At 41.3% G+C, this 27,967-nt stretch overlaps 1 protein-coding gene across 1 annotated transcript in view; it reads right to left on the bottom strand.

The window, feature by feature from the left end:
• Window positions 1-27,967, bottom strand: part of LOC102201371 (myosin heavy chain, non-muscle-like) — a 62,009-nt gene that overhangs the window by 26,319 nt on the left and 7,723 nt on the right. Inside the window, exons 2-12 of the mRNA XM_013915174.1 lie at window positions 24,839-24,958; window positions 13,052-13,135; window positions 12,672-12,836; window positions 12,474-12,557; window positions 11,642-11,809; window positions 9,538-9,768; window positions 9,215-9,445; window positions 7,279-7,380; window positions 6,931-7,007; window positions 6,468-6,612; window positions 4,956-5,193 (exon numbers count right to left, since the gene is read on the bottom strand). Coding sequence (XP_013770628.1) covers window positions 4,956-5,193; window positions 6,468-6,612; window positions 6,931-7,007; window positions 7,279-7,380; window positions 9,215-9,445; window positions 9,538-9,768; window positions 11,642-11,809; window positions 12,474-12,557; window positions 12,672-12,836; window positions 13,052-13,135; window positions 24,839-24,958 — 1,645 coding nt within the window. The remainder of the gene's footprint in view (window positions 1-4,955; window positions 5,194-6,467; window positions 6,613-6,930; window positions 7,008-7,278; window positions 7,381-9,214; window positions 9,446-9,537; window positions 9,769-11,641; window positions 11,810-12,473; window positions 12,558-12,671; window positions 12,837-13,051; window positions 13,136-24,838; window positions 24,959-27,967) is intronic.

Raw genomic sequence — 27,967 nt, 5'->3', positions numbered from 1 at the left:
CTGAGTCTGTGTTTATGTGTGCACGTGTGTGTGCGAGTGCGGGTGTTTGTTGAATATTTACGGAGCGGACCTTGACTTTCTGAGTGTGTATTTGGGTGTGTGAAATAGAAATATAGGAAATGTGTATTTCTGTAAGCTTTTTAAGGCCACACAGAATGCTAGGATAGAAGTGGTGGGAAAGACTGAAGAGGAGGAAGCCAAAACCAATACCATAAAGGAAACAATACAGAAAAGAAAATCCACATTTAATAAAACTATGACTAATTTATGGTTTTGTTGCATCAAAACTGTTTAAACTAAAGCCCTAGGAAAATTGAAGCTGCAACTGGAATTGCTAAATATTTAACGATGCGCTTTTATTTGTGTATCTATGTGCATGCATGTGCCCTGCCTTGGCTATTTTACCGAACCTCAAGGTGAAAGTTTTGCTATGAATCTCAATAATCAATAAAGTGGAGATGTGAAAACTTGAGATGGGGATCAAATTCGTATTCAAGACATTCGCTTTTCAGGTGACCTCAGTGACACCTTCCACCAGGGGAAGCCACAGAGAGAGCAATTAACTGCATGCGCTGACCGTTTACACAAACTCTCTTATTTGTGCCCGAGCTCGCATAAATAAAGATGCGCACAAAACTGAAATACACACTGAAAATTAAGTGAAAAACAAATTTGTAGAAATACGAGGGGAAAAAATGGGCACAAAGGAAGCTGGTGCAAACACATACAAGTCCTTACTTAAATGTGGTATATATTTAGCTTGATGACCAAATACTGACTATTTTTTTCCGCATAAAATGAGGATCTGCAGAGGGGGTGTGGATTTTGACACTTCTCTCTTTATCTTAGTAAAAGCAGAACTGCGATCCATATCCTGAGGTCTGAGGCCCTTAGCAAACTGTTTTGAGTGGCTTCATGAGCTGTGTCCGTAGTTCACAATTTAAGATCTTCAGTCCTTCTCTTTCTTAGCTCTTTGATTCTTGTCTTCACAACTTACGGTGTGACATTAGGCCACAATGTAACTCTCTCCCGATCTCTCCTTCTCAGTGCCTTCGTAGGAGCTTCAAAGCCCATCATGCAGCATCAGCCTATAATCACAGATCTGCGGTCAGATTACCCTGCTCTCACCGCTAACCTTTAACATGAGAAGGATGAAAACCTTGCTAACCCTGAATCAGTGGTTGGGGCTAGGCCCGGCCCTGCCTGGCCCTCATAAAAGCTTCATAAGGCTTCATGGGAGCTTCCTTTGGCTTTGTTGGGGGATTCGGAGCCGGCTAAGGTGCTCCCGAGAGATGTCCCAAAGCCTCCCAAGACTCTTTCTCTCTCTTTCTGAAGTTTCATGGGCTTGCAACACTGCTTTTGGGTATAAGCCAAAAGGTGCAGACACACAGCCGCACACTGTCATGCACACAAATACACCACAAGAAGACCAAAAAAAAAAAAAACACACCTTGTATGCACACAACAGTGAACACTCACAAAGACAAAGACTAACACACACAAACACACACGCGTACACCCCAACACACTCCCCTCTTGCTCTCTCCTCTTCGCTTTATTTACAATCCTCTGGCAGCGGTACAAGGGCCCGGGGCTATAACACACGGCACCTAATGCTCAAACTGCCAGGTAATCTCATGTCTGACATCCCCCTTTGATAGAAACTGATCAATAGACTCTTGTAAAGGAGTCATTTTCTCTGATGTTTCTACCAACCACTTCTCTCTATCTCTAACTCTCTCTCCTTTTCGCCCCCCCCCCCCCCTTCTCTTTTATTAGCCATACATTTATAATTCATATTTCAGCGGGGCTGAGTTTGCTCTGAGACAAAGAGGGAGGGGGGGGTAAGGGGGGGGGTATGCTTCTTTGTGTAATAAAGAACAATAGTGGTGAAATGATGGGGAGAAATGCCAGTGTTTGCTGCTGGTTCCGGTGAACAACAGTTTTGGGGATCGATAGAGTGTGAAATGGGATTATAGCTAGTAATAGAGGTGAATTGGAGGAGAGAGGCCTGTGCACGTGTGTGTCCGGGGATCCAGACTGGATAGCAGCAGCGCACACACACACACACACACATGCACGCACACACATTCACACGTACAAACGAGTGCACGCACAAACGTGCAATAATGATTTCATCATCTTTAGGCAGATGCACATCAGCAGCACAGAGGGGTGGTAATATCACATTTCTGTTTTGGTGGAAGTGTGGAAATAAGGATATAGTGTTTTTGTTTATGCCGTTATTTCATTTGTTGTCACACGGCATCACATTTATTTTGCATTATAACCAACCTTACAACACATCTTATTTAAGATGTAAGATGACTCTACTAGTCGGGCTTGAATATTTTAAAGATCCATCCCCGTCCGTGTTTCACGAGCAGATGCTATGAAAACACCTACTTAAGAGTACGCCACATCTGATTTTCCTGGAAAACAGATTACGAATACAATCGTCCCTTCGGTACACCTTTATGTGCATTTTCTGTAATGGCTCGTGTGCACTGTATGTTCGAAATAGTGCAATTTTCCGCATGTATCACACACGCCCCAGCCTATTCCGAGAGCCATAAGTGACAGAATGACAGTAAATTTGACACAAGCACCCATACGCCAAGTTTAAGGACTTTTTTCTATCCTTTTTAATCACTCCTTTCTTTCCAGTCTCTTCATCCTATCCTGACACAGTCTGATTGAATCCAGCTGCCTTCAGACACTTCAATCTAATCCATGTGACACTTCCCTGGTTTCCAACTCGTTCTCTTTTCCTGCTTCTTTCCTTCTGTCTGGCCACAGAGACCTTTATATAATATCCATTACTCCCAAACTACATTTATATCTTAAACTGTAGAAAGCATATCAACAGCATTAGAGGTAAAAATGCTTTGTTAAAAACACCAAAAATGGCAGTTTATCTCGTTAACTGTCTAAATAGCAACATCAAAAATGACTTTGGACTGATATGATTATTACTTCTGAAAACCTGATACTGGCAGCTACTGTGTTGATAATTCATTGATTTTTAATTTACCAGATGAGTAATTTTGTAATTTTACATAACAATTTACAGACGACTGGGTTATAAAAGGCTAATAAGTTATGTAGAGTAATTTAAAGCATCTTAAATATGCATTCCTGATTAAATTATTCTGGTTAGAGTCACCTCTAGCATACATTTTCTTGTTAACTCATAATTGTATACCTGTTTCTGCCCGTCCATATTTTTCTTATCATTCAAACCTGTTCACGTTCACAGTCCAGTCCATCTTAGATGAGGTCTGCTGTTATTAAGCAACAAACAAAATCATCACCACTCAATGAAATGTTTTCATAATACAGAAAGAACCTCGACGAGGGCTTCATGTTAATAAAAAGGCCCTTTGTTCATGACAGTAATTTCTCAAGCTGACTCCTCACCCAGTTTATTCAGACCACTGCTATATCCAGGTAAACAATGCCCCCTTTGTTATAATAATGCATCTTTATTCTTCTTAAGTCATTACAATAGGCTCTGCATTGCTGGATTGTATTTGCTGAAGGTAAAAGCTGAATAATATGTGGTTTTGTGTGTAGAGTAGAGTTGAGGGAATGCGTTTTGATCACAGACAAAGGCCAGGCTACACAGCGTTGTCCTTCTGTCTCTATCTTGTTAATGAGCAGTGTTCAGTGAGCAAGCCAGCCACTGTCTGCCACAGAGAGAGACCTCAGATTCATCTCTCTGCGGACAATAGGTGATTGTGTGTGTGTATGTGTGTTTGTACCTTGGAGAGCCAGTGTGTATGTGCTAATTAAAGCAGTGGGAGTTGGAAGAAATGGCTGCAAGCGTGCGCATGTGAGGTGTTTGCCTGGCGTGACCGTCGATGTGTACGTTAATTCTTAATGAGACATTTCTGTGCCCAGAGAGACCCAGCCATCACCATTCCTACACTGACGCACTACTACAAAGGCCACCATTGGCCACACGCACACATGTACAGACACACACAGAAACCAGATCATTACCATACAGCTAAAGCAGTGCACCATTAAATCAAACCTCTACCTACAGCGTGTGTGTGTGTGTCTGAGTTAACATGGTGTGCAGACAGCTAGCTACAAAATCACCACACTGCTGGCTAATTTGAGCTAACTGATTGAGCTAACAGCAGTGCGGGTGGTTCTGCAACAAAAGACAGGACAGGCTGCGTACTGTAGCTCCTCTGGTATGTGATGGGCTTCTGATCGCCAATAATGTCCAAAACCTTAGCAGCGGGGAAATGTTCATAGAGTGCTAATAATAAAGGCAGGGTGATGAATGGATCAAGCAGTGAACTGACATAAAATCTTTGCTTTTGGTCATGTTGACTTGCTTGTTAAAAAAATGTGGATGCTGAATCAAGCACTGGTGAAATACAGGTTAATTTTCACATGATACTGAGTATAGTGTTAGTTCAGGCAGGCCACAAAGTCAAGCATAGCCATATTCCTGTCAGATCAATTGATCTCCATGCTTGCCCACAGCTGGAGGCTCAACTAATGCATCTAGCTGGCAAATCTCATAAAGGCCACACTGTGTAAGTGTCTTTAGGAACCTACGGCTTCTTCTCATCTACATGCCACATTGCAACCCACCTTTATCCCTACTCTTCCTTTTCATGCTGTGCTGACAGATTCATATAATGCGTGCAATAACACTGTCATTGAACCCTACTCTGTTTTATGTTGGGGTCTGGCTCTTGCTCTCTCCGACTACAGACATCCACGAATGCGCGCCGAACAGCAGAGAAGTCCCTGAACAGTGACATAATACTGAATATTAATAGCGTTCTTCTTATAAATATATTAGTCCTAACTGAAATATGTATATGTTATCAACATGAATATACGGTTGACGGAAAATTATTACTTTATGACTAACTGCATACATGGATCAGGACCAACGGCAGCTTATCAGTTTATGGACTGATTGCTACCTGTAACTTGGTGACTGCTGCGCAGCTCCTCCAGCTCTTTCCTCAGCTTTCCGATGAGAGTGCTCAGGGTCTCATTCTCTCTGATAGCACTCTGCAGCTTCTGCTGCTCCTTGTGTAACGCCTCCTGAAGCATCTGGGCCTTTCTTCTCTCCACATCCACCTCTCGGCTCTTTCTTGCAGACTCTTGTCTGGCCTCCTTCAGTTCCTCATCTGACTGCCTGAGGAGTGTCACCTGTACCTGCAGCGTACGGGCCAAAGAAACATCCAGCGTCTGTTCGGTTTAAATATGTTGCACAGTTGTGTTTATAATGTGCTGTTGCCATGTAACAGTTGCCATCAATAGATCTCTAAATATATCATCAGAAATCACTTATTATTTGCTTTGCTTGCTGCTTACATTTAAAGAATTTCCAAAATGGTATCGCATCATATTGTATGGTCCTGAATAAAAACCGAAGATAAAAGATATATATATTTCCATTTAATCTAAAGCTGGAAAAGACAGAAGGTGGTGGAAATGATGGTGGATATAATAATAATAATAATAATAAAACAGAAAAACATTATGAACCAATATAAATTCTGTGTTTCTGTAAAAAACACACACATTTAGCAACCCAAAAAATACAGTCAAATACAATTTCCTTAAAAAAAATGTTTTTAGTGTTAATGGCTCTGAACTCAGCCCTTGTATGTATGACTGATCACTCATGTAAAGGATTAGACTCTTGTATAATTATGTATATATGCATAATGATAAAAGTTAATAATGTGTACATGCATTATGCATGTGATGAATGTAGATGTATACTTCAAGATATGTGTACCTACATGACACGGACTCATTATGTGGTATTCCACAGGGAAGTTGTGTGAATGAATGGGCAAGACCTGACAGCAAGAGAACCTGCCGCTGTGTGTGTTTGTGGGAGTAATTGTAAGTGTGCGAGCACATGATTTTGGTAAGAGTAACACGTGTTTTGCTAATATGTGACAAACACAAATTAACGTGCGAAATCAAATATTACCGTTTCCACCTACCCATACACGGCTAAGCAAGCGTACACACAAACGCGCGCAAACATAGACACTCACACACTCACACACATACAAATGATGTGTCCAAGACTGCCAGGAATGCTGGCGTTCTGCCAGGCTACAGTCACCACTTTGAGTAATTTGAATATTTAGTGTCCCATTGAGCTCTTAATTGGAGTCAATTTCACCAGCCTTGGCACCGTTTGGTGCTTTAATTAATGGCGAGGCAATTTGTTTCTGCCAGACAATCGCAGGACAATCACATGAGTGGTGGGTGTGTGGTGCCCGTGGAGGTGGTTGAAGTACTCCTCTTTGGGAACTCAAACATGTCCTTAGATTGAAATGACTGCATCGCGAACATTTAAGGACAATGGCAGATGCGTCTGAATTTAAAAGCAGACGGGACAAAGGTCAAATTAATATAGCTCTCACTAAATTAGAGGACAGGTCAGCAGATATGCATTATTTTAATACCTTTTGGGCGTTCGCCAGTTCACGCTCTAAGGATGCCACTTCCTGTTTTGAACGAATCACTTCCTGTTCCAGCTGTTTTTGATTGCTCCGGTGAGTTTGCTGGGAAGCAGCGAGACTTGGTTTCAGACCCAGCTTTTCCTGGACTCTAAGGTAAGGAGAGCAAAGAATAATTGCCTGAGCAAACCGGTCTGTAAAAAATGTGCTGCCCAAGTTAACACAGCGTAATAATATGTAGACCAGATAGCATATTAATGATTACTGAAATTAAAAAAAAAAGATTTCAATAGATTTTTACATTTGCCAAGTAACATAATATATCTACTGTGTGCCATTTAGTAAGCAGACTGTTGCGAAAATGAGAGCGAGTTGGGGGTGGAGACTGATGAGAAGGGCATGAAAGGAGAGACAAGGACAGAAACCGAGCAGCAGAGGAGAATGAGAGTTTTATAGACTCTGTTATTACTGTCTCTCTAGCTCTGACTTCATCTGAAGAATAGTGTTTTCACACACCGCAAGGTGTTCAACCTGTGCCGCACAGCGCTGAAACACACACACACAAAGAAAAAATGAGTGCTGGAATGTAGCAAAAACTGTTTGTCCATGTAAATATAAAACAAACTTTAAATATAAGCCTACATTTACATTTATCATCGTTACTTCTGAATACTGGAATGTCAACAAATCTTATCTCTCAGCTGTTATCACTGAACATAACTGTAAGTATTGAAACTGTGGCAGATATATTTTAATGTTTCATTGTGATGATAATACACAGAATGCGTAATCCCAGCAGTGCCATGCAGGATATTACCTTCTGCAGCTGCTGTCTGAGTCTTCCTAGACTCAAATACTCCTCATCAGAATGAGAATGGCTCCGACGATAGAGCTGCAGGTCGCACTCCACAGCAAGTTTCTATAAGTAACGAGAGAAAGGGAGAGTAAGTGATATAGATAGTTAGAAAAAACATATTTTTTTAAGAACATCCCGCTTGTTTAAATCTTATTTTAATCGGTTCTATAACCCAAAACACACCTAAACAGAAACTTAAATAGAAACAAACCACCAAGTCAAGACACAAAAGGGCGAATGAATTGAATGAATTGCATTTCAACAGATTACACTTATTTTGGTTTACTAATAAATGGCAGTGGCATTGATGGGCCATTAAGGAAGCACATTATTTTGTGTTACACTCATTTGTGTATTGATTTGCACAGAGAAACATGACCTTGGTGTTTCAAGCACATTATACAAACTGTAAAACAACAAGTTCGAACTTAGCACGTGACTCTAGCTCATTGGAAGTACTATGAGCAATCGCGCTCATGAACATCTGCATTGTTCTCTTAATTACAAATGTATGTCTCTTTGGAAAACAGTGAAAGTGTTACACTTTGTTTTTTACTCCCGAGAGCATCGCCAGGAGTAATGCTCTCGCTTTTTTTTCATAAATTGCTTAATGTATCACTACCCTCAATCTTACCCTATTAGCTGCTGTCCTTTATACAGGCAAATTATGTAAGTAATTCAAAAGTAGACATCTTTATAGGAAAAGGAAGAAATCTTACTTATCTTCAACTGTCCATCTTTATGTTATAGTGAAATATTCTCTAGTCGAATATAAATTGACCAGTAGAGATAGAATTAAGATACTACACTCACGTTTTCTTCCCCATTTATCCCTCAAATGTGAAACGCTATAACTTCTAAACTGCTTTTATAGTCATGTTTTCTTTCATTTAAAACTGTTTCATGTTTTCCACACTGTATTTCTTCGTAAACAGGGAATAAAGGCAATGGTGATTTTAGGGTTAGCTAAGCCCAACAGTGACATGAGGTAGCGCATTAGCAGGACGTGAAGCTCCATAAGAACTCCTAACCTCTTGATAGGCGCCTTACAATCAAAGTCATTAGCCAGTGTAATAAAGGGCCTGAGATACAGCCATTCTTCAACAGCCTAACTCTTTTATAACCAACAGATTAAAGTTGATTGGATTAAAATGACATTCTGCCCGTCTGACCTTGGCGGCAGCAGTTAAGTTCATCCAAATTAAATTTCTCCGTAATAAAGATGATTCATTTGTTGCCTGACGTAGTAAATATAAAACAGAAAGGGGGAAAAAAAAGAAGAAGAAAAGATTAAGTGACACACGCCAGTGCACAGATGCACAAATGCGCACTAGTACACACACACATATACATGCGTGCGTACAATGACACAAGCACACAGAGCAATATATCCATGCATGCACTTGTACAGCATGATTGGAGCTGGCAAGCACCTGGGTGCACTTGCGAAAATAGAGAGACACCCATCGGAGTTAACCCCAAAAAAACAAGGCATGTATTCAGAACCTAGTTTTTAAGGAGGTGGGTGCATCCATGAAAAAATACATAGTGAGACAGTAAAGTGTGCAACAGCATTAGTTTCTTAGTTTGAAATGAAAAGCTGAACTGGTTTATGACCGAGTTTTCCACTGATCTCACAGTCAACCTCATTTGTTACGTGACATGATTACACAGAATTAGTGTATACAATGAATCACACTGTTTTCAGATGTTTCATTAAGTGGAAGGAAAACAACTCTTTTGCAAGAAAGGTTAATACTATTTGTTACGCAAGCAAATCAGGTTGTCCACATAGATATAAAGGATTAACTATGTTCATGTATTTGTACGTGTGTTTGTGTCTGGATTTATCCTTTTGTTATTGCTGTGTCTGCATTACGTAAATGTTTTCCCAAACCTGCTGATTGAGTGTGTCCATCTGCTCCTGAAGGGATCTCATCAGGTTTTTGAAGTGCTCCAGTTTTTCTTCACTCTCTCTTAGCAGGTTGTGACTGGCCTGAAGTTCATCTGTTAGTTGGTCAAGAGCCTCCTGTGAATTCTCCCACTGGCCAACCTTTTCCTGATACCGGCGCTCCAGCTCAGCTAGCTCTTCCTTCAGCGAAGAAGCTGCTAACTGCGACTCTCTTAGCTGCCATTAAAACAGGTAGTCAGAATCAAAATTAAAGACATATTAGACAAAACGTATGTACGTATTTAAAGGCTATATCGGCCATTATTAACCTTTTCCTGTGAATATTGTAGTTCCTCCTCCAGACGTTCCACATGCTCTTGCACCCTGCGCGCCTTCTCTATTGCTGCCGTGTATTTCTGCTTAAAAATCGCAGCCGTTTCTTTCTGCTCCTGGGTGTGCAAATTGGCCTCTTTGAGCTCATCCTTGGATTCTTTCAGCTGCTGATTAAGAAGTTCCACCTCCTCCTTGTCCTTATTCAGCTTCTTTTCAACTGTATCAGCCTGAGAGCAAAATCAAACAGAGTACAGATGCTGATGTTGACCTTTGTTTTTCAATAAAGACGATGAAAGCAGTCAAATTTAAAAAGACACAGTGGCACGTGTGAATGTGTGGAAAAAAAAGTAGGAAGCAATAAATAATCTTGCAAAACGTAAACTTTTATATTACATAAACTATTACAGCAGCAACCATCATCATCATTATCATTATGCTAAAATTCAAACAGTGAAACCAAAGCCATTACTCAATGCTTCGTGACTAAACGTGCCTTAAAAAGCTACTTGAACAGACCCATGCTAGTTTGTTTAACATGGTGTAATTTACTGCACTGCTCTACAGTAACCTCTGTCATAATGAAAGGGGAACTCAGGAAGTGAAACCGGGCTTAATCCTGCCGTTACACTAGGAATCCTACCGTAGCTCACCTTTCAAGGGGAGAGGTTGAGAAAGTTAAACCCGCTCTAACACTCAGCTTGAGTTCATCCACATTAATCCCGCTGTAATCTGGATCAGAACACGAGGGTTTTACGACTAATGACAGCCAACTAGTTAGATTTCAGCGGTTCACTGCAGCTCGGTTTAACCAGGGATTAACTGGGCCCGCAGGACTAACACTGGATTGAAGGTGGCACGAGAGAGAACTTGCTCATGCAAAAGGAAGAAAGAGACAAACCAGAGGAGAGGAGTCATCGACTCTTACTCTCTGTTTTAGAGTGGAAAGACTGAACAACCTGTGTAGGTGTACGGCCGCGTGCGTGGACTGCTTAAAAGCATTGACTCAGCCCATGCAGCCTCTGTTTTATCTGAGCGTGATGGTGGTGAATGGTGAATGTTTGACGAGGTTGTCTGAGGTAACAGTTTTAAAAATAATCACACGGAGAAGAACCACACGCTATAAAGTGAGACGTCGTACGTCGGCTTTACATATCAAAGCTGTATTTATTACTTGCTCTACTTGTGTCACTGTATTTCTCTCCTTTAATGAATTCACTATCCTACAGGCCAAACACTAATGGTGGACTTTGCATTTCTTTCTGTTACTGGATGAAAGGCCTCATAACAAGACTTAATGGGGACACTATGGCTTTCTTGTGACCATAATCAGGAGCGTGTGCTTTGGGGAAACAAACAACCCTCATTAAACATGATGGAAAACACATCTGACCCTCATGACCTGACAAGCCTCATTTGGCCTGATGTTTGAGTATTCACTGCCGTCACATGACTACCCAAGTTGACCCTAAATTGATAATAACTTTATTCTTGGTCTTCATTTCCATGTCTGTATTCATGCTTAGTTCCAATTAGATGTGAGAGTTTCACAAACAGTAGAGTCATCGTGTCTTGTTTAGTAATTCAGATGATGTAGATTGGAATATATGTAAGATGACTACAAAATAAAGCTTGTCTGCCGCAAGCGAGTCGTTTTGCCGTTCCTGGCAGAAAACTCTGACTACTTGATTGTCTACCGTGATTTAGAGCGCTCGCACTCAAACGCACAAGTGCATCCGATTTTTCCTTTTATGTTCCTCATTGGATTATCGCAGTAGATGGCTTTTCTGTTGGATTATGTCTCAGCCGACAGACAAGTGAGCACACAAAAGAGTCGACTTCTGCGCCGTTATGGACCTCCGACTTAAACCGTCCTTGAGCTTTGTGACCTCCGGCTCTCGGTCTTTCAGCCTGCTGTGCATTTGGCCGAGCTCAGAGTTGTTCTGCTTCAGTCGGCTGTGAAGCACGGAGCCGGTCCCCCCTCCGGGTTACGCTTCAGTTTTGTGAGCCTGTTTCACGACTTCCCGGTCAGAGTTCAACTGATCCATAGATTTCACAAGAAGTGAGCAAAGGTGAAGAGGAGAGGAGAGAGTTTCTCTTTACCTGTTGCTGCTTAATACGGAGCTGCTCTTGTAGCTGCTGTTGTTCTTTCTCCTTCTGCTCTCTAAGGTGCTCGATATCGCTGACCTTTTCGCTTAACTGACAGGCCTCTTCCTTGTGCGCTCTAATCGTGCAGTTTAAGTGTCTTACCTCTTCCTCCAGGGCTGTCACCTGAGCCAAAAGAAAGAGAAAAAAAGATGAAAATTGAAAAGGATGGAGACGAGGAAAGCTTTACGCTGGGATACTATGCACACCCAGACAGACAGAAGAGACAGTGAGGGGGTGGCAGTAACCAAAAAGTGAGTGTCAGGTTTGAGTCAGAGAGTTTCCCAGTTTAGTCTCAGGACCAGCTGGGAAAATGTAGGCACAGCATGAATGAGTAACGATTCCCTTTTCCTTAGCTCCAACTTTCGCAGAGCCTTTGAGCAAGGTGCTACACCTCCCATTGCTCTGATGGAGCTGCTCGGTAGCCAACAGTAGAAGACTGCTGCTGGTTTGGGCACTTCCCTTGAGTAGATGTGTGCAACTCTGTGGGTGTAAAGCAAGGAAGTGTTGAAAAAATAGGGGTGATCACTGAACCTAGCCTCGGCATATGAAAGAAAAATAAAAAAAATTGTAGGAGAGAATTGAAAGCCCTAAGACAAATTTCAAACCCAAAAACCAAAGCATAATATAAAAAAGAAAGCGCCTTTTTCCTAAAATACTGCTTAAAAACGGCCAAATATGCAGCTTTAAAGGGAAAAACATGGAGTTTCCATTTCTCCAAATTGTATTTTTTAATCTCTAAAAACTGCATGACACAACCTGAAAAGTGAACGCAGACGAGCCACCGCACCTGCTTCTGTGTTCCTCGATGCTTCTGTTCAGCTGTCTTCATTTCGGCTCTGAGCTGCAGAATTAACTCATCTCTACTTCGAACCTGAAAACAGAGAAAATTAACAAAATTAATAAAAACGTGCATTTAAATAAGTTGCACGTCCTGGCATTTTAGCCTCTCCAGTTCCTTTAATTAAACAGACAGAGAGAGATGGACCTCAAGGTGTGAGGTGTGGAGTTTGTGGCTCAGAGCCAAGTCAGCCTCCAGTTTGGCTTTGCTCCGGTCGAGGTGGGCGCACTCTTTGCTTCGGTCCTCCATCAGGACTCTCAGCTCATCCCTCTCCTCACGGAGCTTCTCCAAAGACCTGTCTTTTCGAAGCAACTGTTACATTTGCACATAAATTAGCATCCGCACCAGGGGAAAAAGCTTTAAATGTCCAAAGATAAACATATAAGGAAACAATATTAATTATAAACCCACTCAACATTATCCAACAAACAATTAAAAACAGGATGCTTTAAAAAGTGATTCCATTATCAAATTTCAGTGTGGTTGACAATAATCATGAAAAATGAAACTGATGTGTTTTTTTTTACCTCTTTTTGACACTCTGAGTGTTGTCCCTTACTTTCTGTGAGCTCCTTCATCAGTGTACAAATCTTAACCTCCCTCTTCTGTATCTGTAAGATGAAAGCATTTAATCACACATCAAACACCCATTTTTTTGTTGCTTTTGTTTTTTAAATCGCAAAGCCACAGCCGATCTCATAAGATTCGGACAAGGGAACGTCGTGTTAAGAACATTCGCTGGCGACTCTGTCACCGTTTACTGAACTCGAGATAAAATATTCGAGTTGTTGTTTTCATATTTGTGTGTTTCAGGTAATGGTGGCGGTGATGGGTGAATGACACTGCATACAGGGAAACGATTGTTGATGCTTCTCTTGAGTATACGCTACGTCTCACAGTAGCTTGTGTTTGTCTGTTTCCTTGGTGACCTTCCCTAATTACCCACTTCTGCTCGATGCCAAATGAGTGCGTGAGCGTGTGCGTCTGCATGTCTGTGTGCGCTTTCATGTGGGTGTGATTCCTTACAAGTTTGCCTCGGGGAAATGTTTTGGACATTTTTTGTTCTCATTTCTCTTCTGTACGTGTTCACCGACTTCCTACCTCGCCACGGTCTTTTTCTCATTGAGGTTGGTGAGAACGGCCAGGTTTGGGTGTCGAGCCAAAAAAGTTTCTTTTTAACTCTGGGATATTTTTGCGATGGCTTATTAACATTTTAAAGATGTTAAGTTGTTCTTTTAACCTTTCTACGACTGAAACGTGAATCTGATCATCTCCAAAACAAAAAAGCAAAATCAGCAGCCAGTATTTGGGAGTTGAAGACCGAGAGGAATAGGATGCTCTAAATTAATTAACCTTTTTTAAATTGACATGAAGGCAAGATTGTATTACTTGATATCTAATCCTGTGTTGTGAGTGATTTTACCACAATATCACTGACAATGCTGACAATAACAATAAGAAAGAAGAAATGCTATGTCTCGATCTAATTTTAACAGCTTATTTGTTATAGTTGAAGCAGACAAGTTTTCACTTCCAATTTGTAAGAGCCTTTCTTTTGGAATTGAGTCAAATGCTCGCTCTCCGTTTCTCTTTCCCTCCCCACCTGCTGTCTGTCATCCATGATCTAGGGATCGTTTTGACCAGAGTTGAGGGCTTGTTTGTAACTGTCCAGGGGGATTGATGGAGTTAACTTGGCTCTTTGGCCTCTCACCTCTGGCTGTCGGTGGCCAGGCTCACCAGACGCACTAAACCTGAGCTATGGCAAGTGAAGAAGAAGAAGGAAGAAAAAAAGCCCTGTGTATACACACCGCTATCCACGCACCAGTTAAATCACACAGGAGCATTCATGTAAACACTTCGACTCATACAAATAGGTAGTACCCTGGTACCGGAGTGATACCGGTGGTGTTTTGCATTCCACAGACATCAGATAAAAAAAACATGTGCACACAGAAGAAGAAAAAAAAAACTGACCAAAGCTTTTATTCATCTTACAAATACAAGTCATTCCACTTACCCATAGCAAACACTGCACACTCTCTTCCTGCCAATTGTTAAACCATAGCTTGATTTATCTTTGAGTGCGTGCGCGTGCATGAATTCCCAATGTGAGCGTGTGATAGGCAGAATGGATGTTGATAAACACCGGAGGACGTCGTGTCAAAACAGACAACTTGTCAAAACGACACGCTAACTAGGTCAATCACAAAGTTTAAGGAGAAACTTTGGAGTGGAGCTTTGGTTTATGCATATCTCTACCTGGATGTCTATGTGTGTGTGATAAGCTCCTGAACGAATCTGCAGGAGGGGACCTCCAATATCGAAGGTATTTTTAAATCAATGAGCTCTTAAGTGCATCCCAGTCTCAATGTGTTCACACATAACGCACGCACACAACACTCGGCGTAGATAGAATCCCCACTGACAGGCAATGACAAGATAAAGAGAGGGAGGAAAAAAAGAGGTGCGCAGGTGGGGGGGGGGACAACGACAGGAGGGGGAGAAATAATATTTGAACAGTTGGGGGTGGGTGGGGTAGTGAAGAGGGTGGTGGGGATGAAACAGAGATGTGGCAAGGCAAGAAAAGAAATGAGCAATAAGTGAGATCAAGAGAGAAAGCAAGGCGAGAGAGAGGGAGAAAAAAATCTGTAAGCTTTTCTGACAGTTGTAAAGCGCTGTGACCAGGACCCACGTCTGTCCCTGTCCAACCTTGAAGGCTCGAACAACTTTAGTCAACGCCGCTTACCTTCCACTGTACTGCTCCTACTCCGTTCTTTTGTGTTTGCTTTCACCTCTTTTTCCACTTTAAATAGGAGGGCATCTGAATTAGTTTTCCAAAAGTGCTTCATACACAACTTGTGCGTCCTTGCATTTTAAACTAAAGTCCAAGTGAGGAAGTTGAGGACACACTAGGCAGGAGAGTTAGCAGCAGATTAAAAATAAATAGGATTATAGTGCACACATCTGTTTTGAAACACAGCTTCATTTACTGTTCTTTAGTCTCCGCGCGCATAGAGTGAGATATTTTAAGATTTACAGTAAAGGGTCTGAAAGGTCGTGCCTCACATATAGCTCTATGGCGAGATTTTGTGGCTTTTACTGTCCAGCAAAATTGAACGTGAATCCTCAAGTCAAGAAATCCCCCGTTCTGCTTCCTGTGCACATTTGTGATCTGTGATCTTTAAAGAGGAGTTTGTGTGCGTGTGTGTCTTTTGGTCCTGGAAAGGTGAAGTAGATCATTTCTACAAAAAAAGCCGCTTGTGATGTTAATGATTTTATTATTGACACAAGGTGGTGGTGATGGTGGGTGGGGAGGGGGAGGGAGAGACAAGACTTCAACCTCATGTCTCAGTCGCAACAACATGTGGCTGTTCACATGATGTTGATGATGATGTGCGAGTTAGTTAGAAAAAAAGGATTCGGGATTAAAAAGGTAGGAAATTAAAGGGATTAAGGAGGAAGTTGTGCCCGTCCGATTCCTGACAAGCCTGGCTTCATCAAAAGGGTGTGTTTTTAATAAGGCTCTAAATTTAAGACTGGACATTTACATAAAAAAGGGCACACATCTGCTTTTATTTGACAAATTTCCTGTGTCATGTATGTCGTGTTAGTCACAAAAAAATTAAAAAATACAGTAAAAAAATGTCAACAGCAAACCGTAGCTGTCCTGCAAACATCAGTATCAGTGTTTGGTGAAATGTTGTTTTAACAGAAAAAAAATGATACCGCAGGGAGAGGAAAAAAGATTTAAACAGATGTTTCAGTGGTTTCTTATATAAATCTAATATAAACGCTGTGTCCACGCTGACTTCCCAAGAATTTCGGATAATTACGATTTTAAAGTGACTAGAGTACTTGTTCTCTGCAGCGAGAGCAGACTGCGTTCTCTTTTTATTCGGAGGAAAGAAGTGCAACTGTAAGTGAGAGGGCGAGCGAGTGCAAGAGAGAGTGAATCAGCAGAGTACATTTAAGATGAAGGAGAGAGTGTTGACAGTATTTGTTCAGCTGTGCTAATGTTTGGACATTTAGAGCCGCAGCGAAAAGAAAAAAAAAAACACTTAATGCAAAGTTCTCCGTTTCATTTAGATTTGAGAGGGAGCAGGGGCGCTCGCTCGCGTTCCCGCACACCTACTGCAGCCACCGTCCACACAACGACGGAATGAAGTGTGCATGAGGGAATGCAAAGCTGCAAGTGTGTGCGCCCTTGTGTGGGTGTGCGAGAGAGGGCTTGTAATACATCAGAGAAAACCAGTTTTTGTGCATAAAGCAAGGCCAGATGTGAAGCAGAAACCAGATCCCTGAGAGCTGTGGTCCATCCTTTGACTTAACCAGCACAAACATAAAAGACTTAAACACACCCACACGTATACATGTGCACACAGTTGCACGTGCACAGGTAACTGCATGAAATGTATGTGCGCGACAAAACACATGAGCACAAAACCGTTTTAGAAATTATTTAAAACTCTCCTGTATGTGACAGCTTAGCTTCGGTGACTTGTTTTTAAGGAGCTGAACTTCAGTGCAGCTGCTTTCATTGTGAAAATGAACTCCTGTGCACCCCCTAATTAAATTTCTTAAATTTACCCAAACTCCCATATAACATGAGCTACAGAGGAGCATTTTTAAATGGGCACTCTAATAAATGGCTGACTACTGTAACAATAGACTCACGGATAGCCAGCAAAATTCTGAACTTAACCTTCACCCTAAAAAATACGTTGAAAAAGCGTATTGTCAGTGAAGAGGCATCCCAGTGACAAGGACCGAACCTCATGTGCTGTGTTCTGTTTTTTTACAATTCCGAGCCCTTGAAATTTCCCAACGGCTTTGGGAAAGGTATCTTTGCAACCTGGTTAATTGAAGGTTAAACACAAACCACTAAGCACTAACATATGCTTTTGGTGTATCGCATAAAGGGCAGAGCAGGACAAAAAAAACAGGTCTTAGAAGCAATGTAGCACGTGACCACGTGATTTCCCAGCTTCGCCACAATCCCAGCAGTAGTGAAGCTGAAATCCCATTTTAGCGGAACAATCAAAATTTTTGCCAAGTCTGTCTTCATCAAAAGTATGTGTTTTTAATAAGGCTCTAAATATCAGAACATCCTATTACCCATTATCTAAAACCTTATTATCAGCACTATTGTAGAAATAGACAATGCCTGTCACAGTGAATATTACATTTGAAAATTTCATATTTAAATGAATCCCTCACCTACGCGACCCATCTTATCAGTCCCATTGTGGGGAAAGACAATGCATTACATTAAAGTGAATATTATATTTAATCTCCCATCCAGTAGAAATTTCGTATCTCTAGATTAACCATTTTTCTTCCAACGTGCCCGCTTTCTGTAGAAACTCTTGCTTTAATGGTGAGGTGGAAAACTCGCCTTTAACGTACCAATTGTCAACAATTTGAGGGGGAAAAACACGCACACGCTTCGGTTTAATTGTAAAACGACAAAGTCAAACAAAGCAAAGATTTTACAAGAATTCACATTTTAATATTTGAATTAAGACCTTGGAGACGAAGCTGATTACCTTCTTTTCACTGGTGCGACGCTCGAGAGCTAATTCCAGCTGTAGACGTCCAACCTCTTTGCTCGCATGGTGCAGCTGGCCTAAGATCTGCTGTCTGTCTGCATTCAGGTTGGTGGTGGTCTGATTCAGGGCATTCGTGATATCACTTAACATACCTTCACTTATTCGTAACTGCAAGGTTAGCAGAGACACGAAGAAAGGCAAGGATGATGATCTGAAAGTACTGTTTGAGGTTAGGACCTTTAAGCCCACCGACAGACAAAAAGAAAGCTGTGGTGGACCAAAACGCAAGGAGAAGAATGAGCGACCCATTGCAAGAAAATACAAATAAGAGAGGTGGGAGATGAAAGTAAAATTTAGAGACGTTTGCTTCTGTTTTTTCTCCGTACAAGTGAAAGGGAACATCATAAAGGCTTTGTGCCAGGCTAGGGACCCCTACAATTACCGCTTTGACTCGGGACCAATAAAACTGCTTGACTACTCGTCATAAAGTTGTAGGACGCTAACCGGAGCAGTGCTTCTAAAACCTGGAGGCAGAGCTCTCACTGTGTTGTGATCCTTTTGTATCTCCTCTACATCAGATGCATCAAAAAGCTTTTCATTAAAAGAAAAAAAAAAAAGCATCACATGATGTTTAGCTGGGCCACGGCCCCTTTTCTTTGTAACATACAAAATCACGCCGGCAACAGAAAGCAACCTGTTTATTTTCAGACACTTACTTAAACCTTTGACACCGCAAATTTTCAAACTCGGCCCCAGAACATCAGTAACATGATGAAATGAAAATACAGTGTTACACTTATCGCATTTAAGCTGCTGGTGCCTTCTGAATACACCAGTGATGTCAAAAAGGTAATAAGGAAATTAAGTTAGTGTTAGAAAAGTAAGGGCATAAAGTCGGCATCTAAGGGCCCGCTGCTTTTATGTCGAATGTATTTCATTTAGCTGGCTGACAGGCACCCACCATGCTAAAACACTAAGGAGCAGACAAATGACTTGGTTTGGCCAAGGACACAGTAAATAGGTTAATTTAAGCCTAAAACACATCACTGCCACGCGCCACTCTGATATACCTAGAGGGGTGAGAGGGGGAGGAGGAAAAGAAGAAGAGAGAATGAAACAGAGAGGGAGCGAGAATAAAAATAAAGAGAGGGAGAGAGAGGACAGTGAGAGAAACCTAAAGGCCATTCCATTCATCATGCGTACGACTCTTTAATGTTCACATTCATTACCACTGATTCTCATTGGGGCAAAAGAGAGAGAGAGGCTGGACAAGGGAGATGAGAGAGGAAAAAGACAACAAAGGAAGCAAAAAAAAAAAAGAATGATCTGAAGAAAAATAATTAATAGAAAAGAAAATCAAGCCAGCATTTAACCCCTCCCCCCATCTTGTTCCTTCTAATGGCTAAGTGATATTCACACAAACATGCTTCTTTAATGTACGAGGCTACCCTCTGCGGAGCTAAGATGGTGGGGATGAGTTATTAAATATGGAGAGAGGGCAAGAGAGGAAAGGCGGAGGAGGAGGGGAAGAAGGACTGATGATTAACTGTGAAGGAAGTAAAAAATGAGGAGAATTCCCCGATGTACCTCGCTGGATTTGATTTAGAGAACGGTGCCCAGTTCTGCTCCTTGTTTAAGAAGATCTCCTCTCCTCTGTGTGCGAGTGTGTGAAAGACAGAGCGCGCTTACCCACTGTGCTCTGCCGTGTGGCTGGGCTGTCTTTGAGGATGGCATTCTAGTTTTCTCCTTTATGACAAATGTTCTCTTCAGAGACTTCTATGTGACTCGCAAACTAACCACATCCTGGGCGAGGGGCTTCGCATGAGCCTCCTCAGCTTGGAGGTTTTCTACCTGCAAATAAAAAAGTGCTCAGAGGCACCCTTTCGCCTCAATCGAAGATTTCCCGTAGCGTTTGCGAAACTACCAACAAGATGTGGTGGTTTCAGTTACAGAAGATAAACAAGATGTTCGTTTCAAGTAGTGCTGACACTTTGTGGATTTTTATTTTTATTTTATATTTGTTTGAGCAACCGGGTCAGGATTTCTGGAAAGATTGTGCTGAGTTGTATTTCTGTAATGTATTTTTTGGCTCTTTAAGCACGACTTTTAAGTGCTGTTTGCATTCATTACATTCAAGAGAGGGCAGGCATTTCTACAGCCAATATTCCCAGTGATTGGTAACTTACACCATATAAATAGCAGTACGGGCCAGAGATGTCATGATCCCTGGCTTTTTGTGCCAGGTTTTTGAGTTGCGTCTTCTGGTTTATTATTTAGTTGGGCTTCTTTACTCTACTTAAGCGCCTACATTTTGAGTTATGATTTCCTCATTTTTGTTCTATGTATATTTATGTTTTAGCTCATTAGTTAGCATTTGTGCTTAGTTCCCACAGTGTTTTCTCTCACTTTTCTTTAATCTGATTCTAATGTAGAACGTTGTGTGTTTCTTTGTGTTTAGTTTTGGGGTTGTGAATTCTTAAGTTATAGATTAATGGCAGGTTTTTCCGTTACTTTATGGTTTTAGTTCTTTCTGTATTTCATATTTTTCAGCTGTCCCTCTGTCTCGCTCTGTGTTTATGCCTTGGTCCCCTTGTGTTGCCTTTTTCTGTTCATCTTGTTAAGTAGTAATATTCAGATTAGTATTGGTCTTCTTTGGCTATTCCCTGATGTGCCTTCAGCATGTGCTCTTCTGCTTCCTTGTGTTTTCTTGTGTTGTTGTAGTTCTCTGGGTTATGTTTTCGTTTGGATGTCTAGTAGCAGGTTTGGGCTTTTATCAGCTTTTATTATTCTGCCTTGAGTCTTTTGCATTTGGATCTGCCACCTTGGATCCACCTTGGATCTGGTCAGAGGACCCGGTGGCGCCAGTGTCCGGCAGCCTCGCCTCTGTCAGTGCGCCCCAGGGTGGCTGTGGCTACAATGTAGCTTGCCAGCACCAGTGTGTGAATGTGTGTGTGAATGGGTGGATGACTGGTTGTGTAAAGCGCTTTGGGGTCCTTAGGGACTAGTAAAGCGCTATACAAATACAGGCCATTTACCATTTACCTTCACACTACAATCCATAGCCTATTGTAGCACGAAGGAATTTCATCAACTTGAACTTGGGGTGAACTGTCTCTTTACCAGCAATTTATGATTTCATTCATATGGACAGCCAATTTAGGATTTAGCTAACTTACCTAGCAGGCATGTCTTTTTGACTGTGGGAAAAATCTGAATCTGAGAAACCTTGGCAAGCACCAGGAGAACATGCAAACGCCACATAGAGTTTGCATGTTCCTGGCGACCAGGAGAAGCAAAACTGCTAATCACTGCACCACAGTGCCGCTCTAAGTAACTGTTGGTGTGTGCGGTGTGCGTTACTGCACATGAATTTGCGCTTGAGCAATTACTGATACAAAAAGACCAATAATTTCAGAGGACGCAGACAGTGGGTGAACTCCTCACCCCAAACATGAATGTGAGTGTGTGTGGGCCCGTGGTTCAGATCCCACTTAAATCAAAGCCTCTATTCATTGGGACTCTGTTAAATGGTCCTGTGTTAGATTAGCAAGGAAGCTCCGCAGAGAGTCACAGCAAACACACTTTGAGATACCATACCATACCTTTGTATGCACGTGCACGCACTAGTCGAAACGCCTGCATATTTTTATTTCTATCAAACTGGATGATATAAGATCAGGTCATAACAAGATGCAGATATAACCACAAAAAAAATATGGAGCTAAAGACACACTCAAAGTGAACACGGCCACCAGGAGCAGACTGTGGTTAGGGGCATGTGTCTTGGCGCAGTCACAACCTACCTCTGCCTCCTTAAGTGAGCCTCCCAGAAACACTTCCTAGCATTAATATGTCCCACCCAACACAGCGCAACAGTGAGTTAAAGGTGGTCATCAATGCAGTTAAATTATCTACAGCTTTGCTAATGGATGGTAACAATTATAAGCAATGGGCCACCCAGTATTATTGCAATAATGAATTAAAATCTCTCTTTTATCTGGATTATTCGCCCCAGTTTTTTGTGTGACTATTGGGAAATAAGTTTTACAAAAACTAGGACAATAACGTGTTCATTTCATCGCTTCAACCAAGTTCAACATATTACACCAGAGAGCAAAAGTTCTTTATGTTAAACCATCTACGGCGCAAGAGGGATTTCAAATGAAAAATGGACATTTGGCAAAAGAGCACATTTTTACACATTTTAAATATTATTGCCATCAATGTTAAACCAAGTAAAAGCAATAAGATCTAATTAAAAGTCAGCTTCTGTAAATGTTTTACTATACTTACTTATGACTGCAATCCGGACTGTACGACAATAGCCATATTTCACATGCAAGACACAATTAAAGGCAGTGTTCTGTGTCAGCTTAGTTACTAGACAAAGTCTTCGCTAATATCCAATATTAAAACTCGAGAAATATAACGTTTTAAAGGCTTATATACCGGTGATAGGGTGCAAAAGAAGCTTGGATTCATGGTAAAGTGCCCAGGAGCCAAAAGGAAGAGCGATGTAAAGTGACTGATAGTCTTTATTCCTGTTATCTAGTGCCAACATCATGGTGTTTTTTGCTCTTGTGAACAAGTAGAGACTGAGTATTATTTTTGCAGCAGCAATCAAGCCTTTCTTGGAAACGAAGTCACATTTACCTTGGAAAAACATCCAAATTTGAGTTACTCACAGGGCTACAAACAAGGTAATTCAAAAAGCCTATGTTGTCACATCTAATTTGTTATGAGTCTGTATAACAGGATGTTGACATTTTCTTATTCCCACTCACTGCGGGTCAGGCCTGTTGATCCAGCTAGTTAAAGATCTCAGTGTCTGCCAAAATCCCTCCTATAGCTCAAGGTCTTTACAGGTCTGACTTTCTCCATAATATTGTTACATAATTAATACATTAGGGTCATTTTTTCCCCATCTCCAAATCTGCCACCATCAGAGATGATTAAAAGTTCCCATGTGGTCTCTGTGAAGTCTTAATTCTCCAGCAGAGGAGTATAGGACCTTGGCTGAGAGTCCGGAAGAAAGAATATCAGATTTGTGATTTTATTTCAAATGAGTGCTTAAGCCCTGGACTTTCATATTAGTAGAGCTCCTATTGAGAGAGAAACCTCAATCTGATCAAGTCTCATTACTTTAGCAATCAAAGTTTCGCCCCTGGGGTCCTCCCCTCAACTCCTGCCTCCCACCTCCTCCCGTCTCCCGTCTTTTTTTTCTCCCCCTCTGCTCGCCATCATACATTTCTGCCACCAAGGCAGAGAAGAGGAGAAAGGGAGAATGGCTTGCGCAAATCCTTGATTGGCCAAAGTCTATCCTCCATCTAGGATTACAAATAGAAATGGAACATTTGAGGACAAAGGAAGGAGGGGTAAGATGGGAAGAGACAGAGAAGGAAGAAGGAGATAGATAGTGTGTTAGGGAGAGATGTGAGTTGCAGAGTTATGGGCACAGAGAAAGACAGAGAGAGAGAGAGAGAGGGTGGCTAATATAATTGAATTAAAAAGATGGAGCGGGGCCATTTCTAAGCAGGTGGGAGTGTGGAGTGAGAAAGAGCAGGCGAGATATTAACTTCTAATAAAAGAGAGATTAGAAAGTGGCTGGGAGGACTGCTCTGTCTTTACCTGTGGGAGTGACGGCCCCCACATAACCTTTCACTGCAATATGCACACTGATATTGGCCACCATATTATGAGCATGCTACACACAGACAGACGAATACATGAACATTCACGCGCACACGCACATTTTTTACCTGAAATAACCACACACACACACACACACACAGTACATACAGTATATATACACACATATATGCAGGAATATACGACATTTGATGAGACGTACAAGCGGGCGCACACACAGAGTGCATTATCAGCTCTCAAGCAGTGATCCAACAGGCAGCAGCTATCAGATAATGAAGACGCAGCTCTTTGGGAAGCTTCTGCCATACAGACAATTAATTAACTAATTGGTCTAATGAGCTTGTTAATGCCACGCTTTTTTTTGGCAGGCTGTGTGAATACATTAACGAGGCTAATTCAATTAAACAGGTGCAGATTTCACAGCTGCCTCTCTCATGAGCATGAACGCACACGAGCGCACACACACACACACACAAATCCTACAGGTGTTGTGTACATGCTCGCTTCATTTGACTCTGACGTCTTTCTCAGCGAAAACCTTGGCATTCGATCAAAAGCATAATGATATGCAGATCAAGTGGTGTGTACTTGTGTGTGTGTGTGTGTACGTCAGTCAGTGCTTGTGCCTCAATGGGCCGGTGTTCCTTTGAATCAGAAGTACAGCTCAATAAGCTCTACTAGCAATGGTAATCTGTATAATTGAAAGGGTATAAAATAAGTGGGTGGAAAAGTGATTGAAGCGCTAGGATGGCGTAGTTAAATTAGCTAACAGAATCCCAGGGGTCAACCAATAATGTTAGCCAAGGGTTCACAGTGCAATGCAATTCATTTACTCAAAAGCTTTTCAGTACTGTATGTTTATTTGTGTACTTATGTGTTTGACCAAAAAAGACTATGACCCGCGTGTTAAAAACACTAAGCATGTCTTCTCTTGAAGTTACTCTTTCCCATTTCTTGGCAGCCTTCGCTCACAAATGCTCTTACAGCGAAGCAGCAATTCATTATAGATAAATAGGACTCATTCATTGAAGAATCTGTAAAATGTCTTTAAATTGTATACAAACATAAAAGAAGCATTTGAAGTATGTGCTTGTGTACCCTTTGCGTGCATTTTACCTTTTGCCTCGTTCCATTCAGCTCGTCAGTTAGTTGCTTAATCCTCGTCTCTTTCTCCTCCGCCATTCTCTTGAAACGATTGCGGAGCTTGTCTTTCAAATGCACCATTTTGGCCTTGGTCTGGAGCAGAAAGAACAGTATTATTTAGTCATTGTCATAAACTGGAGTCAAAGTGTTAGTCGGTTTACTTTTAACGTTGCTTCTATCGTTGTTAAAATTGATAGAGAGAAGCAGTTATGAGCAAAAGTGTTGTAGATTTTTTAAAAAGAATCAAAATAAAGTTTTAGATTCCTGCAAAATGTCACACTATGATTTCGTCACAGTGATTTTCTTGCTCTGCACACACATTAATATGTTTATACACTTAGATTACATTATAATGTACATGCAAGCATTGAGACTGCCTCAAGGCTAAGCTCATGCACAAATGCAAACAAACATTGGAGTGCTGGACTGATGACACTGGGCTTATCTAATGTGAGGTCAACAAGCGAATGTGCTTTTCTTGTGTGTGTGCAGTGTATATGCACGCTGATTTAATGGGTTGTTACACAGATACAACAGAAGTTCCCTCACAGGAAGACTAAAGCACTAAGATTCAAGCCAGAGTACGGTTCTGAACTTACCAGTGACTAATGCATTGCTAATCATTCAATATTTAATCCATACATGAAAAGAAAGAGCAGAAAGTTTGATTCCTTTACACTACCACACGATGGGAAATCACTAATTGCTGGAATATTTTGTAACTGGCAGAAATAGTATTAACTAAACTTGCCGGGAGATGATACCACTGATTAATTTTCTCCAGCTTCATCATATCCACCCCTTTTCCCTATACATAAGTCTGCTTTCTCTCCCTCCCCCCAATCCCCTTCAGCCATTACTGAATACTAAATCAGACCCCCCCCCCTTTTTTTTTTTTTATTTCCACACAACCTAGTTTCATTTTTCTCCTTGTGTCATTTAGCCTTGACATAGCATAGCATCTTATGCGTTAGGTATGGCTGATGTGAATTTATTGCTATTGTTATCTTTTTTCCATTTGCTGCTTGTCTGTCCAGCTGTATGCTATACATGGCTAAATCATTACCTGTGCATGTGGTACAGATATTGATTCCCACCATTAGTAATTTGCAGTAAAAGCTTGACAGTTCGACGTGCTAACACAGCTGTGTTTAAGAACCAAACAGCACCAAAAGTGTTCTTTTCGTCAAAGCACAAATATCGCCAGAGGTATTTTGTGTAATGTTTGTTTCTTGTAGATAATAATGAAGTCTGTGTTTGAGAGTACACCATATGTATGTTTGTGTGTACATGTTAGCTAGGGAGAAGGGAAATAGAGGTGATTGTATACAGCTACAGTGTGTTTTCTGCTGATTTTTGCCATTGCGTTCTGCTGCTTATGGACACATATTAAAGCTGTAGCTGCTACACAGTGAACTCCAAACACAGCTTGAAGTTTATACCACAAATGTAAACAAGATTCGTCTATGTACAGTAATGAATATTCCTATTATCCCTGAGTATATAAAATCCCAATGAGCAGTGATCTTAGCATCTTAGCTTTGGCTAAAACCTCTATGGGGGGGATTAAAACTTCCTTAATGCATGAAAAACCTTGTTTTGTGTGTGCAGATACTAAAGTGTCCATGTGTAACTGCAAATAAAATCTCATTCTCTTTAACAATCTCAGTAGCCCACACCAAAAAAATCTCCCTTTTTGTTCTTCTTCTTCTTCTTCATCAATCCATACAACTGTTAAAAATCAAAACAACAAAAGCTGAGCAGAAACCGTAACATGCACAATTTGTGCGTGCTCACTGGGTTTTGTCAGCGCGAATAAATATTCATTTATTCTTATGTTTGTCGACAACGCTTTTCTATCCTACCACTAGGCTTCTTTGTCCTGCACTCAGAGAACTTGGGCTGCTCTAAGGTTCTGGGTTTTCTTCTCTTAAGTTGTTGTGTCTTCCTGTCATCATATTACTTCTCATCACCTGCTTGCATAGCCTGGAACCTCGCCCTGGAAACTGGAGAAGTGGGAAGTGATTTGGAAAAATGAGGGCAATAAAAAAAAAAAGCACAGGGATGAATGGAGAGATGTGATATAAGGTTATATGCTAACCCAATCAGCAGGCTGCTGTTTGCCGACAGTATAATCAACATATCGGCCTAATGTCATTACAGCTATATGAGAAATAATATTGCGTGAAATGATATTGTGCGGCGCACGCGTGTCTGTGCGGCGCACACATGAACTAGCTCCCACGTCCAGATGTATGTAGCCCCCAGCACTTCTTTGGCACAAAAAGACACAAAGATGCAAAATCGTGCATGAATGCAGACATGGCGCAAAAGACTGTCCTTATCGAAAAAACAATTTCAGGATGATTCATTAATTGATCACCTGATGGTTTTCATTGATTACATAAAAAAATACAATTATAATATTATTTCATCCCACTGGTAATTCATTTTTCAAGATTTTAAACAGTAAAACCAAATTTATCAGGAAAAATAGATCACTTCAAATTTAATTACTGTTTTTATTTCATGTGCACAGCATGCGCACGTGTATATATTTGTACAGTCACACAAAAAGGATGCCCACTGGCTCTGACACAAAAGGATATTAGTTAGTGTGTGGCTTCCATATCCTGAATGCATGAGCTGCTGATGGCCTCTATTGATGGACACTGGCGTGAAGCCATCACTCAAGTTATGGAGCTTTAATTGGAGACAGCATAAAACGATAAACCAAGAAACATGCATGGCTGAACAGCCCAATGTAAACCATTAATCATAGCATAGGCAAAGACAAGTGGCCGCCGCATACACACGTGTGAGCAGCTGCAGCGGTGCACGCAGACTGCTCTCGCACCACACACCTTGCATATGTGTGCATGAAACACACGCACACACACACACACACACACACACACACACACACACACACACACACACACAGAGCAGAGACAAGAGACCCAGTCACATATTCTCATGATAGATGACCCATTTAACTTTGATTTCTGAGAGAAATGAGCTTGCCAGTGATACAGGGTTACCACACACACACACACACACACACACACACACACACACACACACACACACACACACACACAC

This window comes from Pundamilia nyererei, unplaced genomic scaffold (assembly GCF_000239375.1).
Source record: "Pundamilia nyererei isolate P.nyererei 1_Seehausen unplaced genomic scaffold, PunNye1.0 scaffold00007, whole genome shotgun sequence".
NCBI classification, from domain to species: Eukaryota; Metazoa; Chordata; class Actinopteri; order Cichliformes; family Cichlidae; genus Pundamilia; species Pundamilia nyererei.
Note: the sequence above shows the minus strand (reverse complement) of the source record. Positions and strands in the feature narration are given on the sequence as shown.